The sequence below is a fragment of the Hyposmocoma kahamanoa genome, unplaced genomic scaffold (assembly GCF_003589595.1).
Source record: "Hyposmocoma kahamanoa isolate Upper Pololo Valley unplaced genomic scaffold, ASM358959v1 116, whole genome shotgun sequence".
NCBI classification, from domain to species: domain Eukaryota; kingdom Metazoa; phylum Arthropoda; class Insecta; order Lepidoptera; family Cosmopterigidae; genus Hyposmocoma; species Hyposmocoma kahamanoa.
The window spans coordinates 399,478-418,891 of NW_020653391.1; the positions used below are offsets into that span (position 1 = coordinate 399,478).

Below are 19,414 nucleotides of genomic sequence, written 5' to 3' on the forward strand. Positions count from 1 at the left end.
GGTGTGTTTACTCGTTAGAGTATTAAATCGACCGATGTGGGCGGACGGCTAATTAGTAAATATATAGCTTTTAGCCTTACGTACTTTTGTTGCAAAAAGTTGTCGAGACATAATTATTATCATAGATATATCAATTTTGTGTGGGATGCGACCTATGTGTATAATGTGACCACATAGGTCATGACCTGTGAAAAGGGACACTATAGATTATGGTCCCATCTTCACAGAGGGACGCAAAAGGTCAAATACGTTGAAAACAGCTCACGCGACAGCGTCTTCTGCAATGGAATACCTAGGTACTTGATAATTCCTCGCTAAGCTTTCAGTCTGCCTCTTTGAAGTCTTTAGTGACGAGAAGGCTGGCAGTTACTTCCTCAAGTAACAAGTTTATCATTGCAACGCCGAAACGTTCCTATACCTCTTACTCTCTCCTCCACTTTAAAACATGGACCAATTTGAAGCAGCAGTCGAGTTCCATGAGAAAGAGTTCATCCAGGGAACTACTGCGACCTAACCTATTTCTGCCGCCAAGCAGTAATGTGAGGGGCAAGGGTGGTGGTGAAATTACAGGCACATGGGACTTGTCAACTTATGTCTCAGGGTGACGGGCGCAGTGGCTGTGCTCCTCAGATCTTTGCGATTGAAAGCTCTGAGTGTCACTGCAAATGTTATGGACAGGCGTGTAGCTTACCACCATGCGCACGACTTGTTCGTCCCGTCACATGATATATAAAAAGAATTAAAAACTATATCGTTCATGTTAAGCTTATGCAGTGTATTATGTCCTACATAACTTGTACACATTATCTATTGTGTATATATGTATTTTTAACCGACTTTAAAAAAGAGGAGGTTCTCAATTCGACTGTATGGTTTTTTTGTATGTATGTTACGCGATAACTGGTATTTGTGAATCGATTTTCATGATTGTTTTTTGTTGGAAAGAGGTTAGGGTCCTATTTCATTTTGAAAATATTCATCCACCTCTAAGGTTCATCATCATCACGCATGAACATTAATTTTAATAAATAGCGACTAAATTTTACTTAAGGAGCAATTATTTTAATGGTTGGTTTTGCTATTCTCCAATTCAAGGCGTTTCTCTCTTTTACTTTGAGTAGTGAGAACCGATTTTTATTATCTCCTGTGTCAAGTCCCGTATACTGGCGAACTAGGGTATATTTCAATAAAACTTAGCAAATAGACGTAATTCCACGTACTTTTGAGGTTGGTTTTTTTTAGTACTCTGTACTGAGGTTATCATAGATAAAATAAGTGCGCATTTAACCTCCATCACACCTGATGGTAAGTAGCGATAAGGTAGACGATGGAGCGTACCTGTGTAACGCATATTGCCTTGCAAATGCAGGTTGCAATAGTCCGTCCGTAGGTGAATCCTGTAGTCCACTTGTGTAAGGTATGTATTAAGTGAACATATTGTTAGCTATAAATATAAAAAATATATAACAAAAATATTTTGTACTTATTTAAAATGCATTACTTATCAACCGACCTTTTATGTACTTGTAATGTGTCACGTTGGAGGTAAACATTGCTCTATTTTTAGGCATTACATACTAGGCCACGAATCAGCTTTTATACTTAGGTACTTAATGAATACGTAAATAAGTTATCGTTCTTGACATTATACCTACATATTTAACTTAATGACAAGTTACTAAAGTAAGTATGGTTTGCAACTAAGTATTTAAATACCACAATCCCGTATGTATAATTTCAAATTGCTTTTCTAAAATATTGATACAAACCAAAATAGTATATTTTTTGTCGTTTTGCACACTCGTATGCTGAATTTTACTGTGAATAAGATACCGAGATTTCCATCGGTTAAAATAATCATGTTACAACATGGGGCCGACATACGTTTGGTAAGTATTATTGCACGCGAGACACGACTCAATTTCTTTTAAATCATCTTCCAGATCAATTAAATGTTTTTAAAATAGGTCATTATCTAGAAAACCATCGACATATGTAATTGTCTAGTAAGTTCTATTACGTTTGTGACTCAATTGTTTTTACTGCAGAAAAAACCGAGCTCAAAAGTCGTAGCATTCGGTGTGTTCGTTACTGGTGGTCTCCTCAACGATAACTGAATAATTTGGATGTGACGACGTGACCTTCTTACATTGTCATCCCGCCTTTTCATCGCCTTTTCTCGGGTTCCTGGCTACTTATTTTTAAATTTTAAATCGTTCTTTAATTGCTTTGCCTCGCCATTCTGATTTTGTTTCCGTCGCTACTGTCTGCTCGATTGCGGGCAGCGAACAGTACCGCTGTAATTTTTAATTGCGTCTAATTTTCGACTCTTCCATAAAACAAAGTCCTATGTGCAGGACTGCTTATTCTCAGGACACTATATTTTGTTCGTTGTTCTTCGCTTTGGATATCAAATCGATTGTTGTTCGACTTTATATTTCCAAAACGAAATAACATATAAAAATTCTGATAAACACCTATAGCTAGGGCTTGGTTTGAATTATGATATTATGTATTTATCCCCTTTTCCCTGTATAATCACGTAGGACTCTGTTCTTCGGATGAGTCGTTTTCGATTCTTTTACCAGTTTTAGTACCAATCTGTAATGCTGTATAGCTCGCCCCTCTCGGGCCTTTTTTCCCCTTTCGATTAAATTACGAATAATTTTTTTGCGGACCGAAGTATCCTATTTTATTGCCGTGAACCTGGTCACGGCTCATCAGGGTTTACAGCCTTTTAATGGAAGTCCTCGTCAAAACGAATAATATGAGTCCAAACACGAGGTATATTGTTGAGGAGTTCTTCTCATGTCTGCCATGTCCATCATCAGATCAGCTCTAGGTCATAATAACATTTTATTTCCATTTGAATTATATCCATGTAGCAAGTTTTATTAAAATTGATTGATAGAATGGGTGAAATTCAATAATCTGAATTCATTCCCTAACTTCACAATCTTAAAGATGGTTAAAGGAAAATATCTATTTCAATTTTTTTTTAATAATACTAAGTGACGGGACGAACAAATCGTGCGCCTGGTGGTAAGCGACACGACAGTCCTTAACAATTGCAGTGCCACTAAGAGCTTCAAATAACGAAGATCTGAGGAGCACTGTCACAGGGCAAGTCAACAAGTCCCATGTACCAGTTATTTCATCAGCACCTTTAGCTTTCGAAACCGGGACGCAGTAATGTGAACATTCTACGTTCGAACGTTCTACGTTCTGTGTTCTGCGTTCATTACTAAATGGACTGAGACACCCCCTTTTCAACAAAAAGAGAATCCTCACACAATACAGAAACAATACAGTCGCATTGAAAACCTTCTCCTTTTTGAAGTCGGTTGAAGAAGAGATAAATATCCCCGTGCATGTAAATGTGTCTCGAAACTCCAAGTCAATGCCTTTGTTCCACGTGGGCGGTTTTGCACGCTTTTTTGTTTTTGCACCAAATATTCGCGATTTTTAAGTTTGGTGAGACGAATAAAACGCGAGTTCAATTACGATTAACACAAACAGAACTAAAAGAAGTTCATAATCAAGTCGGGCAACATCTACATGCGGAAAAGAATAGAATCGACTATTCACCATCACCTCCCTGATGAGTCTCTTTTAATAGCACATCTATACTAATTTAATGAACCCAAAACACAACAGTTCTACTGTACTGTAAGTTATGGAGTTGAGTAGTCGGCAGTCGTGATGTCAATGTTACCAGTTTACTGTAATGTCATGGGATTTCCATAGTATTTGAAATTTCGAGTCGATCGATCGATAAGTGGAATTCGAGTAAATATTCAAAAAAGTTCATATAATGAAGACAATAGTTTTTGATAGCAGTCCGTAGCCAACATAAATAAATGCTTACTATGTAAAAAGATACGCGTCTTTTACCAATGATACGCAGTTTTACACTGTCCCCGAAGATATGGGTTGATAACAAGGACGTTAGACAGTTATTGTGACTAAGTTTCCAATACATTCTAAATGTTACTCCTTGAAAGGGGCCTTAAGTGCAGTGTACGAAGTCACAGCTATAAAATAAACAAACTAATCAACTCCTTGTATGGCGGTTCTTATCGCCCACGACGGCGGCTTATGCGCCGTGAGTGGGCGATATTTTAATTAGATACATTAGATTCCAATTGAGGACAAGCTGTTTTGGTGTTTATATATTTTTTTAGTCTAAAAAGAGTTCTTAGAATTGGAACTGCAATTTCAGCAGTAGAACTTCTTGTGAAAAAGTTGGTCACGCAATATTGTTAACATTGCATTCAGGTTTTGAAGGGTGCTGGCGAAATTACAGGCATATGAGACTTGTCAACATGTGTGTAAACCTTTGCCATTTAAAGCTCTGGGTGGCACTGCAACTGTCATGAATGTGCGGCGTTCAGCAGCTTTTTATTTATTTGGTATATCGTCAGCACAATTCTATCTAAAAATTAATAAATTTAAAAATTTTAAACTTACCTACATTAAAAATGTTTTAATTGAAAAGTCATATTACAAAATTGAAGAGTATGGTTTAGATAAAGAAGTATGGAAAGATAACAAGTGTCTAGATTCCACACAAGTATGATTTAAAGTGTATTCCATAGCATTTAAGTTTATTTGAAAAGAGCAGTCTTGCTCGTTCTTCCGTAGCTTAAAAAATGACGCTGTCAAGTGTAAAAATTTTACTTATGTAATAAATGATTATTTGACTTTGAAAATAGAGCAACTGGAGACCAAGCAGCTGACAGCTATGCTACCATGCCATGTTGGGCATGACAGCTTTACCCCTTTGTATAGATATGATTCATTTTTCGTCACTTTATAACACACGAAGTCACTTTTTGCACTTCCTGTATTTGCCATTCTCATTTTTGAGTTCATTAAATGTTAAAGTTTCACCGATTCTTAAAATCATAATTTTCTCAATGCTATGCACGAGTAATTACATAGTACAGGCAAGCAGAGCGTGACAAAGAAAACTAAGAAAGTGTTTGCCCGTTACGAATTAATTGCAATCGAGAAGAGAGAGTGTGCGTGTGTGTAGTGATTAAAAAGTTTTTCTTATAATAAAATTGAAAATAGTATCCAGTAGAAATGTTCCATGAATCTATAACTGCCTCCGTGGCCGAACAGTTACTATGCTGGACTGCCACGCAGATAACCCGAGTTCGATTCCTGCGCCGGGAGAAATATTTAAATGGCCTACATTTATTTCTCTCGTAAGTTTGTGTATAATTTGTGGTTGGCTACCTATGTATGTGTCCATGACACCCGCGATATAGGGTTTCCCTATGAGGGGGTGCGTTATGTATTTATGTTTTTTTTATAAAATCAAGAGACGGGACGAACCAGTCGTGCGCCTGATGGTATGCTACACGTCTGTCCATAACAGTTGCAGTGCCACTCAGAGCTTTAAATCGCAAAGATCTGAGGGGCACTGCCACTGCGCCCGTCACCCTGAGACATAAGTGGACAAGTCCCATGTCCCTATCATTCTACAAGCTCCGTTACCCTTCAAAACCGGAACACAGTAATGCTGACATTACTGCTTGGCGACAGAAAATATCATTACAATAACATCATCATCAATCCATTTATACATCCCACTGCTGGGTTATTCCACCACGAGTTGGGGACTTCAGACGCTTTCCGCGGGTTGTGAACCTTCTGCGACGTGCAGGTGCAGGCAGGACCGAAAAGCTCATGGTAAATTTCAAATTATTATTATTATTATTTATGAGCCCTGAAAAGAGCTATTAATATTATGATAATCAACCTTTTTATTTACAATTATTTTTTTAAGTTTTGTATTTCATCTATCATCATTTAGTATTTGTTGTTTGTCTCTGCTGTTATGGTACAAGTAATGTCTTTCAAAGTTTCTATGTTCGCGTGTTTGGCTAATTCTCCCGGTACAAGTAATTTTTTTGCTGTTTGTATTTCTCGGCTGATCACAGTGTGTTTCTTGGAGAAGGCGGCCAACCTCCCCGCTTCATTGGCAATCTTCTCCGTCATATCATAAACGAAATTATCCATAATCGTCATCGAAGATATTGATATACTTATGTTGTTTTCCGATGTCTGTTTTAATATTTTGTATATGTAAACCGAAAAGTTGTGATAGTTTTTTTCTTCTTCTTGTCCTTGGGTTTGTTCGCTATTATTTTTTCAATTGGTTTCTCCACTGTTTTCACAGGTTTTTTGAAGGTACTTTCGGTGCCATTTTTAGATTTTTCTGTTTGAATATTTTATTAATTAATTTCGCACATTAATTCCGAAAAACTCAGATGTGCGATCCCGGTTTCGAACCCTTGTTGAAGAGGCGGTAGGTCAAATCATTAAGCTACCAAGGCTTTCATATATATTACATAAATATATATTTGAATAACATAGGAATAGGTAATTTCGATTTCAAGCCAATATGGAACTTGTAACCGTCGTAACGACTTCTTTCAAGGTCCGGTCGTGAGTCGTGACACAACATGATGACATCATCAAGATATGAGTTTAGGTAAACAGCACGCGAAATACGGTTGTTTAAATAACAAATTTACAAAGTCGAAGATGTTACTTATTTATGCGTATACGTAAATAGAGAAGAGAGAGAAGTGACCTGATTAAGTCACTTGTTGACCGGATTGATCTAATTCGTAGTTTCCCAAAGTACTTCCTACTGCCCCCCAGTGGACGCTGATGAGTCCTAGGTAGGAGCCTCAGAAGCACTGGATGCAGTCCTACCTGGGGGTGCTACCACATTTGAAAAAAAAAACCTGAATTATCTATATAAACTACACTACATATCGCACCCCTCATGGAAGAATAGCATAAGTGGAGTCACGTCAAAAATGTTTATTGCTCCATTATAAAAATATAACACATATCCTTCACATTCTTGTAATTCTATCGACTAATATTGCAGAAGAGTTACAAGAATTGGAGGGGACGTGGGTTATATTTTTCTGTATCTAATGAAGCAATAAGTGTTTGACGTAACTTCACTTATGCCAGATATCTTCCTTGAGGGGTGCGATATATATTTTTTTTCCTTGTGAGTTTGTGTGTTAAGTTAATACGTGATTTCAATTATTTTTTGTGGTGGTGTGCGTTGAATTTTTTATCACGCCTTTTTGAGGTCATCACATTCTTAGGTCAAAATGTTTGGGAACCTATGGTTTAAATCATCCCAGATGTGTGTCGGTAAAGTGCTAATGGCAGGACGTTTGGTATTCTGCCAAAACTTATGTTGGTTAGTGGCTACCCATCGAGCTACTATCCAACTGCCGTTGCAATTCGTTGGCACACAGACCATTCTTCCGTGCGTTGGCACATCGATGACGTAAACTAAATTGAAGATTAAACGAGATAAAAATTAAGATAGGGATAGTAACTTCCAGTTTTTTTAATACCAAGTGACGGGACGAACAAGTCGTGCGCCTGATGGTAAGCGACACGCCTGTCCATTAATTACAATGGTAGTGTCACTCAGAGCTTTAAATCGCAAAGATCTTAGAGTCACTGCCACTGCGCACGTCACCCTGAGACATAAGTTGACAAGTTCCATGTGCCTGTCATCAGCACCCTTACCCTTCCAACACCGGAACGTAGTAATGCTCACAATACTGCCTGGTGGCAGAAATAGATAAGGTGGCAGTACTCCCTGGAAGAACTCTCTCACAAGGAGCTCTACTGTCACTAAAGAGTTATATTTGGTAAGGTAACATCGATCATTTGCGATTGATTGAATGAATGAATGCCATCCTGCCTTTCCACTGACAGTCTATTCAGATTCAACTGTCATTGCAACTAGATTTTAGCAGACTAACAAATGTTATCATAATTGCAATATAATCTTAATGCACCGTCATTTGAATATAGAGCCTGTAAACAAAGTGATTTGACTTCATCATCATGTGAACAGGCTATACACCTATTAGACAATGCAAATCTAGTGCGTAGACTACAAAGAACTAAACCTTTTTAGTTCGTGTAGTTAATTATAATGAATAAAAAAATATTAGTGCCAGTGCTAACTAGATTATGAGCACACAAACAAAGTGTCTTCCCCGTAACTAATACTAAAAGATATTTTGTCGGTGGACAATTTTTTTACGTAAGTTATTTTTATTTTAGGAAATTATGTTAAATTAAAATTGCTTATCAGTCTTATAAAATGGCTAGATTGTAATTAGTTATAAGGTTTTGTTTTGCTTTATAACAAATAAAAAAATATATATTCTTAAAGGGAATACAACGACCAGTGGATTTAAGTTAATTAACAGACATGAGGACTAAAGAGTCCTAAGGGTAAAGCAAAGGCTTTACCCTTGTTCAACACAGGTTTCTCTAATAAAATTCTACCACACCTTTTTGAGTCACCTGGCATTCGATGAGTCTCTGTAATCTTCATCAGTTAATCGGTCTATGCAGTGAAAAGATCGTATAACACAGAAATAATTTAGCTCAATAAACATTTACTCGCATGCAATATCCGATTCATCCGCCGCCATATTAAAAAAAACCAAATTAGTAAAGTTGCCAACGTAAAATGTTCTTCCCAAAAACAGGGTACAGAAATATTTTAGCTCATTTGCTCGCATGTAATATCCAATACATACGCAATGCATACATATGAAAAAAATCAAATTAGTAAAGTTGCCAACGTAAAATTTTCCTCCCAAAAATAGGGCAATATCTATTAGCCTAAATATATTTAGCATTGCACATAAATCATATAACATATGTAAAAGATCATGGTACATTTTATAATGACACTATTTAAAAAAAAAAAACTAATTGTAAAAGTAATAAATACTCTGTTATTTTTATTATAGTTATTTGTTACCACGAACTTTTTCATAGCTGTCAATAACCATTAATTTCATTGACGGCACAGGTCAACATACTAAATGAATGATTAATCATCAATGAATATTAATTTAAAATCGTACTTTGTTTTTAATACTCGATTTATTACTACTCAATTTGATGTTTTCAAACGTATACCCTATACTAAGGCGAAGTTAAAAGGGGTAGGTAATGTTTGCGCATTTGATAATTAATTATATGTAACAAATGTTCAAGAAGGTTCTGTTTCTGGTTTGAACGTATTAGATTCTGTTTAATTGAGCATCAAGTATGTATTTACAAGAGAATAGCCCCTCAAATCGCTTTTGTGACTGTCACTGTGGTATTTACAAAACTGCTTGTTTACGTGGTTAGATAGTGGTATATACATAAATGAAGCACTTGGCCAGTTCTATTCTATTTCTTTGGCTTTTTGTTTTGTAGCATTTGTTTAGCTTTCGTCTAAATATACGAAGAGTCTGTATGGTAGAATCTTTGCCTACCCTAACAAATGGGTGATTTTTTTTTTTTAATTGCGTTTGTTGTCAAGGATTGTTAACAAAATATACATTAAATATTGATTCCGTTTCATAATTTTATTTACTCGTACAAAAAGTATTGTATGCAATCATTACATTAGGTCTTAAAATCTCGCACCTATTACTTAGGCCACTCGGCAAAGTCTCGTGGCCTAAACACGACAATCGACTTTAAGAACCCTTATTATGCAACGATTGCATAAAATACTATTTCAAAATCTTAACGTCCCTTATTGTGTATACTGTACTGTTACAACTCTTTTTTATTCTTCTTTACAATGCTGCCATGGTGCCGTGATGGTGGCAACAATCAAAGAATCTAATGGACCATCTAACTAAATGGCTGGTTTGTATATTTTAAAAAAAGAAGCTAAATACACGAATTCAAAGCAGTTCTTTTTTTTTTCAAATATAATTGAGTCGTGTTCGTTACAGTTTAATCAAATCTTCAATAAAACGAGTATGTAAATTTTTTAAAGTTTCAAAAGGGGAAAAAGAGCAATTGACCGGTGCCATCAATACATTCGACGGATCTCGTTTGTCTACCGTGCGAATTTTGTCTTAACGGTACTTATTCGCAAAATCCGTATAATAGACAAAGGATTTTTTTTTAAACCAAAAAATCACTTACCAAAGTAACAATATCTCCGGGATTAGCGGCCGCAATCCTCCTCAATCTTTCGTATAACATGTCCAATAGTTTTTGATGATTTGCATTCAATTCGTCGAGTTCCCTGGCCACCGCTTCAGCTCCCGTTGGCATTCTCTCCGGGTCCACATTGAGACCTCGTTTTCTCAATTTCTCCGCCATTTCGATCTCCGCTTGACGTTTTAAATGTTTCATATCGAGGGATGGATGAATTTCTTCGCAGAGAATTTCAGCGTAACGTTGGCATCGGGATGAGTTTATCTATATAGGTTAGGATCGAAGCATGGTTAGTTTTTTAGGTTAGGTTTTTATGAGCAGATTGTTAAAACTATGTTCTGATTTTGAAAATTATTTTCAAGTTTAAATGGATAAAGTTGTCTTAAAATATTATATAAAAACAACCTGCTCAATTTTAATTAATGCATTCTTATTAAAGTTTACAAACCTCTCAAATAAAATCATTCACACTTCTTTTTATTTTATTTCAATGTTGAAGCCCATTTCGACCAATCAAAATCGCCAATCACACATCAACGTACAAATTTTTCTCCCAAAGTTTAGGCGAATTTTCACTTCAACATTGGCATTACTAACGTCCAGCTTGAAGGTATCCCAGGATAGAGAATCATGCTGGAAAAGGCCTGTACATATTACAGGTTTTTCTAAGCGTGCAACACCAAATGCGGACAGATTATGAAATTCCCATTTTTCGTGCAGTGCTCCCAAAACTTTTAACTGCAAAATTTTTTACAATACAAAAATATACCTCCCTACATTTTAAAAATATTTACTAAGATTTCTTCCTACAATCATAGTTACGTACCATGCAAAGTATTTCTTTTCTATTTTGAATTTAGCTAACCTCAGCTTTCAATACTTCATTACACTAATAGTATAAATAAAAAAAACTAAATTTAATTTTAATGTCTGTAATAGCAGTAGCATATTTTTTTTACACAGAAAAAACAGCTTAGTCACAATAGAAATAGCGTCTATATAAAAAAATACACTTGCAAACATCTCAGTCAAAAGAATATTGTTGTTAATTTTAGTAACAAAACCCACACACAGTTAAACAGGCTGAATTGTTATTCTAAGTCAACGCTAAGCATTAAATAGTTATTATATTGCAGAAAGCGGCAAACGCATGCATATGAATAGAAGAAAAAAGACAAAACACAGTGAAAGAAAAACTGCTACACGAAATTTTTTTGAAAGACCCAACAAAACAAGGACACACATAAGACAAAACGACAAGCGAGAAAAGGACAGGACGAATCGCTGGACCAGACTTCTCTTTCAGACAACCTTTCATAGCCTCTCAAATGATATCCTAACGAATTTTGAACTTTAGTTTATGAAATTGCATTGGCTGGTTTTTTTTGGAGTAATAATCCAAATTAGTAATAATATTAAATTACAAAGTACTTTCGAAACAAAAAACGAACACATTACTTACGTTTTATCATAAAACGACAATGATGTTACGTTAAAAGAAAACATTTTCTTTTTAATTGGCTTTTCGCGGTTAGCGTTTCAGCCACTATACAAACAGCCAATAAAATTCCACAGACAATAAATTCCTTTTTCAGATAGTTACCTTCGCTTCCCGTATGAACCTGCCACCGTCAACGTTAACCTTTTCTATCTTGGGGGTTCGTTCCACGACGCTGGTAAGTAGGTTCTGCAAATTGTCCACAAGACACCCGACGTGTTAGAAAAATTATATTAGTTTTCAATTTGGTGCACATTTAATAGAAACATCGACCAAAAAGTCATTAAATTTACAACTTTTCCTATTTATCATTTATTTTCAACCGGCTTCAAAAATTTATATATTTTTTTGTGTATGTTACGCGATAACTCCGACACTTACCCCAGTAGTGGTCGCATTCAAATTTGAAGAAAATATTCCACCTCTAAGGGTGGTAAATTAGGGGATGAATCCGATTTATTGGATTTCACCCACTTCCCGTTAATCGATTACATCAAAACTCGGGAAATGCCACAAACTTTTTAAGGTTTTTTTTTAATTATAATTATATTGAGACAATCCAACATGAGATTTTAGTCGATTTTCATTGAAATTAAATTTCATGCACATTCCCTATGTTAATTCGTAATTTTCATCTTAATAAGAAACTCTACTTCTTTACATAATATTTAATTCATTCCAGTTAACGTTTTTCAACAAATGTATAAAAGATAAGTGAGTTTAATTATTGCATGCAATATTCTTTTAATAATTAATTTTACATCTACTTCCTACATAGTTTATTATAACCTTATGAGTTTAATTAGCATTATAATTAACAATGAAACGTTGAATTTTTTCATTTTAAAATTTCATGCAAATTATGCATGCCTTACAGAACAACTTAATCTGTGATATGGCCCATAAAATACTAAAACCGGACGGAAGAGGTGTTATTGCAGCAACCAATAATACTCCGTCATTTCGACCAATCAGCGAGGTGGTGTCATAATAACGAAAATCTATTGGCTACTGAAACTATGAATTGCAACACTAACGTATTTGACCTTTTTTAGTAATATCACAGACAAATTAGTTCAAATTTGGCGTCGATTCGGATGGATGCAATACGTCGTTATCAGAAAGAAAACGCTAAAAATGGCATTTTTTTTTACTACCAACTGACGGGACTAGCAAGTCGTGCGCCTGGTGGTAAGCTTTACGCCTGTCCATAACAGTTGCAGTGCCACTCAGAGCTTTAAAACACAAAGATCTGAGGGGCACTGCCACAGCGACCGTGACCCAGAGACATAAGTTGACAATGAGACTTATCCATATTAATGATTGCCTGTTATTTTTCCAGCATTCTCTTCCGTCAAAACCGGAACAAAGTAATGCTTACAAACAGGTAAGGTGGAAGTACTTCTCTCATCGAGTATATAACCAGAAATAGAGGCGAAATAAGGGCCATCAATCACTGGCAACTCATCAGGCAAATGGGCCTTATATCACTTTTAAATATCCACTCTCGTTTGCGCTGAAATCACAAATTACAAAGCTGAAATAGTACAGCGCCAACAACTGACCTGTGTGTACGTCTCCGTATATTCCAAAAATATTCTGTATTTATTGTAATAAAGACAATATCTTTAACGATGGGGTGCTGTTCCATTCGGTGGTGTGGGAAAAACAGCAAAACATCTAATTACAAAACAAAAGGAATCGCTTTTCATCGGTAATTAAATATTAAATTATGTATTTTTTCAATTTTCGTCCATTAAAGCACGAAAAACCAAGCAAAGCTCAAGTTAAATTGGTCGATTTGAAGTGAAACAATCAACGACACTCTTCAATTGTTTCGAATTCGGGGTGGTCAATCGGAGCGCAGTTGTCACAGTAATCATTGGGCAGAATAGTTTTCAAGCAAATTAAATGGTATTTCGTCTCTATTTCTGGTTATATACTAGATGATTCTTGCCGATAACGAATGCATTGAACTTTTTTAATCGAATCGACGCTATTACGTGCTTAATAATATGTAAATTACACATACTGGCATATTTAGCGGAACACTAGTAAGATCACCAAAATACTGCGGTGTGTTTGAAAACTTTGAGTGAAATAAAAAAAAAATTAAACAGGTTTGTCGAGTGGTCTGAAATTAATTTTGTATTCTTGTAATTTCGAAATTACGATGATTTTTTTATTTATTACTATTTGATTCAATTAATTTGTCAAAATATAAAGAAAAAGTATTTTGTTTAATTTCGATTATTTTCAAAAACGTCTCAAGTCTATGTTAATTTAATTGCTACTTTATATCTAATTATTATTTATTAAAATATAAATGTGACCATTTTATATACTTACTTTTTTGTCCCGCTAAGTATGCCGGTGGGTGTAAATACGTTAGGTTTTGCAACCACAACCGATCTCTTTGTGAAATAGTCAAATGTTTTATATTTATAATTAATAAAGTCATGCAATAAACTCAAATTCAAAATTAGTCGGTCCTTCGTTGATGACATTACCTAAACGACGCTCTAAAACCAGTCTTCCCTGGGAACGATAGGACTCAAAACAAAATGACAACAACGCCTAAAACCTACTACAAGTAAAGTGAAATAAAGTAAATCACATTATATTTTATAATAAGTTGTCAATGCAGACCAGACACAATCATAACGTCATCAATATAGATTTTAAGACTTTTGTGGTCATTCACTAAAATGATATATATCACTAATAACAGGTTTCTTATCACGGTATGAGTTTTTTAATTGTTCCGATATCTCGTAAACGTTTAACCCTACATGTGACTGGTTGAAACTGGTTGGGTGAGCTCACACCGTGATAAGAAACCTGTTATTAGTGATAATCATAACGTCATCAAGTTAAAGTAATGACGTTTGTAGTAACCAAAAATCAAGATACTCCTGATCGCAGCGCAGGTAAAAATTTACTGAAGAATTATTTCCATGCGTGGTACTGATAAATTCCTATTGATTGTATCTGGCACACGAATGTTCTCCACTAACTAGTCAAACTCCAGTCACCGATAGCTTACCCTTGTAGGTTCGAATTGTTCTTTTGGTCGAATTTCAAGGGGCGGCTGTGCCTGCAGCTTGCCAAAAGTATCATCGATCCATTCGGCCTCCTTCTCGAGCCCTGCGTTGTAGTTGCGCAGGAGTTGGTACGCCGCTTCGCAGCTGCGGAGTCTGTGGGTATAGTGGTGCAAATAAGTAAAACCCGCTCTTCTTGAAGAAATATACAACTAAGCAACGTTCTGAAACGACTAACCTACTATTGAATTGTAATTACTAGGAAATAATCTGGGTACACAGTGTTAAAAAAAACCGACCTCAAAAGGCATTCATCCCCTAGTTTACCACCCTTAGAGGCGGAATATTTTCTTCAAATTTAAACGGAACTACTTCTGAGGTATTCTCTTTCCAACAACAGAAGAATCATCAAAATCGGTTCACAAATGCCCGAAATATCGCGTAACATACATACAAAAAACTTACAGTCGAATTGAGAACTTCCTCCTTTTTGAAGTCGGTTAAGAATACTGTTTTTTTTTCTCTATAACATTCCTACAATACCCTTGTTAACCTCGAAATAATCACCACGTTACAGAAATAACCTGGCTAAACAAAAATACCTTCATCTGTACTCACCTATCAGCCAACTGACTGCATACATTATTCCACCGGTTGTTCAGCTGAGTGACTTCCTTATCAAGCCTTTCCAAGTCTATATGTTTGCCTGAGCGCGGCAGCGAGGAGTGAGGTAACGCCGCTCGGGAAGATTCAACTAATCTTCGGCAGTTTTCGGCATCATCGTTCATCTGATCGACTTGGATTTGCTGTTTGCTCACTGCCACTTGCATGCGCAGGAGGTCTTCGTGCATCTAAAGTAGGAACACAAAATATATTTATTATATTACAACCGGCACATGTAAGGCAACGTAGGTCTGTTGCAAAATCTTATAATCCAAGTTAAGTATAGTTTATAGGTTTATCGTTTACCGGAAAGTGCGCGAAACCGGGTTCATCCCCTGGTATGCTACCCTTAGAGGTGCTATATTTTCTCAAATTTAAATGAGACTAGTACTGAAATACCCTCTTTCAAACAAAAAAAGAATCATCAAAACCGGTTCACAAATTCCAGAATAATCGTGTAACATACATTATACAAAAAAAAAACAACCGTAATGAGAACCTCCTCTTTTTTTAAGTCTGTTGATAAATCAGGCGAATACATACTGTATACATCTTCGTGATATAAAACATAATAAGCTTATTACGGAAGTGGGGAAAAGGAAATCTATTACCAGGAGTTCGGATATGAAAGTATCGTGATCAATACTTTAGCAAGTGTGACAAACATCGAGTACATAACCAGAAATAGAGACGAAATAAGGGCTATCAATTCTTGGCAACTCATCAGGTAGTCGGGCTTTATATCACTTTTAAATATCAATTCTTGTTTGCGCTTTGTTATAAATTAGAAAACTGAAACAATACAGCGCCAACAACTGACCTGTGTGTACGTCTCCGTATATTCAAAAAATATTCTGTATTTATTGTAATAAAGATAATATCTCTAACAATGGGGGCTGTTTCATTCGGTGGTGTGCAGCAAAACATCTAATTACAAAACAAACGGAATCACATTTCATGGGTATTAATTGAATATTAAATATCGACTGTGAACTGGTAACTGGTACTATCTCAGTTTCGACAAATTTACAGGATGAAGAAAAATAATTTTTATAGCATTAGTAGTACGTACGTATACACTACGTATTTTTATTTAATAAACCAGGTGCTATATAAATGACGCAAACAATTTTTTTCTTCACCTGTAAAGTAGTCAAAATCAACTGTAAAGTTCACAGTTGATATGTAACTTTGCAATTTTCGTCCATTATAGCAAAGCTGAAGTTAAACTGGTCGATTTGAAGTGAAACAATTGACGACACCCGTCAATTGTTTCGAATTCGAGCTGGCCAATCGGAGTGCATCTGTCACAGTAAGGATTTGGCAGAATGGTTTTCAAACAAATTAAATGACGTCTTTATTTCTGGTTATATACTCGATGGTGACAAATTACAAATACAACATACAGTGTGTAATCCGTTCTTATAATATTCATAATGCAATAATATCATGAGTAAAATAAAAAATACTACAAACTTACATCTTTAAGCAGTTCAACATCATTGGGCAATTCGTTGAACTGAGCCAGCTTGATCTCGAATTCGGAGATGGTCTGGTTGTTCTCCTCCATACTGTTTACCACAATTTCTACGTATTTCAACCTGCAAATAAATTAACATTTCTATTATGTCGGATATGAATGGTACTAATTAAATTTAGATTAAAAAACCTCAGCAAACATTAAATACCGTTCAACCATAGTATAACAAGATAAGTAATCCAACTTCGGCCAGCTCGGGGCGTCAATGCAAGGTTGTCATGTGACAACCCTAATGTCATACAAAACCGTAGATTACGATGTCAATTATGAGAGTATGATCATGATATAAAAATGAAATGCAAATTTGTATATGTATACATAACGATGCATTTCCTATTTATGCCACTAAGCAGTAATATAACCATTGCTGCGTTCCGGTGTTAAGTAAGTGTAAGGGTGCTGGTTAAATTACAGGCACATGGGACTTGTCGACTTATGTCTCAGAGTGACAGGCGCAGAGGCAGTGCATAGATATTTGCGATTTAATGATCCGAGTGGCACTGCAACTGTTATGGACAGGCGTGTAACTTACCACCAGGTACACGACTTGTTCGTCCCGTCACTTGATATTATTAAAAAATGCCATTTTAACTAATTTGTCTGTGATATTACTACAAAACGTCAAATATGTTAGCGTCCCAACTCATAGTCCTTTGAATAGCGTAGCGAATCGGACAAAGGTTGAGTTTCAGTAGCCAACAGAATTTCGTTATTATGACACCATCCCGTTGATTGGTGGAAATGACGGAATACTATTGGTTGCTGCAATAACACCACTTCCGTCCGAAAAAAAAAAATCAAAAAGCTGTTGTGAATCGATTGAAACGCGCGCAAACATCGCGTTGCAAGCAAGAAGCTTATATACTCCAGCGGAGTTTACACTTAAAATTTCATGTAGTTGCTTCACTTTAAAAAAAAAAACAAATTAACAACTAAAAAACTAAAATTAAATCTATCTTTCCTCAAAATGCGTGATACAAAAAAGCACGTCTGTACACGCGCGACATCTGCACGCGTATACGTGCAGATGTCGCGCGTCGTCGGCGCGTATAAAATGCGTCGTATGCATAGGCTCTTAAAGAACCTGTCTAGGTTCAATTATATTATACCAGCAAGACAATAATACCTTTCAACGAAGAGCTGACTCTTCGACTGCATGTCGTTCCACTTGCCCATCACTTTGTCCAGATTCTTCTTTAAAGCTGGCGTCTTCAAGGCAATACCTATGCGAAAATTAAATGTATATATATTATTATCTGTGTATAATATACACGACACTAACAGAAACTAAATAGTTCGCCACCAAGTAGCTGTAATTGTTTTCGTTTAATCCAATAATAGAAATACGTTCCAAAGTCATTTCCATTTGCCTCAAATCTGCGGTTTGTAGAAGTGCGATTTAGACCTCATTTTAGACAGAGCGTGCGAAAGATCTTAAGTGACTTTAGTTAAGTTCTTTGGCTGGCCATTGAACAATCACCAACTCCCGAGGACAATAATATTATACTCATCGATATGTGATCGTGTTTGTGACTGTTAGGACTAAGTGTAATTTTCCGAAAGCGTTTTAAGAAACACTTTCATGTAGGTTTCAGAAACGGTTACTAAAGAAAGGACATTTTAAGAAAACGAACGGACTCGCACTGCAAGTTATGTATGTATGTAGTCTATGGCATTACGTTCTGCAAACACGTTACGTTACTTGTGTGCGAGTGGATAGAAAACAGTTCATTCGGGACATTTCGGGACCGTTCGAAACCGTTTCACTGCTTCTTTGTAAAATGGATCTTATGCTAGATGCATTCAGTTGATATTTCTATGACAAATTAGACCGCCTACAGTACGCCTGAACATTTCGTCAACCAGTTCTATCTAGGCCTGGGAAAGTACAAAGGGAGGTTAGTTTTTTTTGGAAAAGCATTTTTTTGACTATTTCATTTTGACATTAGAAAAAACGAGGCAAATATATTTTTCTTTGAAATTTCAATCAGTTTCAAAGCTAGTCTTTAAATTTGCGAAGTAGTCCCACATTTTAAACAACTATTTGTAGGACATTGCGTCTCTAGTATTATTTATGCTCCCTATTAAGAACCTTCATGCAACGATTGCATAAAATACTATTAGGCGCAGGGAGGGCGCGGACATTAACGGCATGAAAAATGCAAAGCATTTCAACGTCAGCGCAGCTATTCTGCACGATTTAACCATCACCGGGTTCGCGGAGTAGAAAATTAATTTACTTCCTTTTTTATTTCAATCATCATTTTACATCATCATCGTCATATCAGCCGGAAGACGTTCACTGTTGAACATAGGCCTTCTCCAAAGATTGCCAGACCAGCCGGTCGGACGCGAAGTGCGTCCATCTACTAGGGGGCCGTCCCACTGAACGCGGCGCCTTCCGGTTCGTGGTCTCCTTTCAAGAACCTTTCTGCCCCAACGGGCGTCAGTTCTATAAGCTATGTGCAATGCCATTTTATATGCTCAGTGTAAAATAGGTCTAAGAAGCAAAATATTTCATTTCCAAAAATCCAAGTGCGAATTAGCCCCATCCATTTACCTAGCTTGACCAATCCAAGCATAGATGCAGTACGCGAACTGTCAAGTACTTACCATTATGAGGACTACCTACTGCCTGGCCACCTTCGT

The 19,414-nt window shown here is 36.2% G+C and overlaps 1 protein-coding gene across 3 annotated transcripts in view; it reads right to left on the bottom strand.

Moving 5' to 3' along the window:
- The window catches only part of LOC113239782 (microtubule-actin cross-linking factor 1), a 124,885-nt gene extending 105,471 nt beyond the window's left edge, over window positions 1–19,414 (bottom strand). Inside the window, exons 1-7 of one of the 3 annotated variants that reach the window (XM_026476910.1) lie at window positions 19,379–19,414; window positions 17,892–17,988; window positions 16,706–16,826; window positions 15,181–15,413; window positions 14,568–14,718; window positions 11,627–11,710; window positions 10,009–10,287 (exon numbers count right to left, since the gene is read on the bottom strand). In XM_026476910.1, the coding sequence (XP_026332695.1) occupies window positions 10,009–10,287; window positions 11,627–11,710; window positions 14,568–14,718; window positions 15,181–15,413; window positions 16,706–16,826; window positions 17,892–17,941 (918 nt within the window). In that variant the 5' untranslated portion in view covers window positions 17,942–17,988; window positions 19,379–19,414. Of the gene's footprint in view, window positions 1–10,008; window positions 10,288–11,626; window positions 11,711–14,567; window positions 14,719–15,180; window positions 15,414–16,705; window positions 16,827–17,891; window positions 17,994–19,378 lie in introns of those variants that run through there. The other 2 variants (XM_026476911.1, XM_026476912.1) reach the window with 2 other exon arrangements.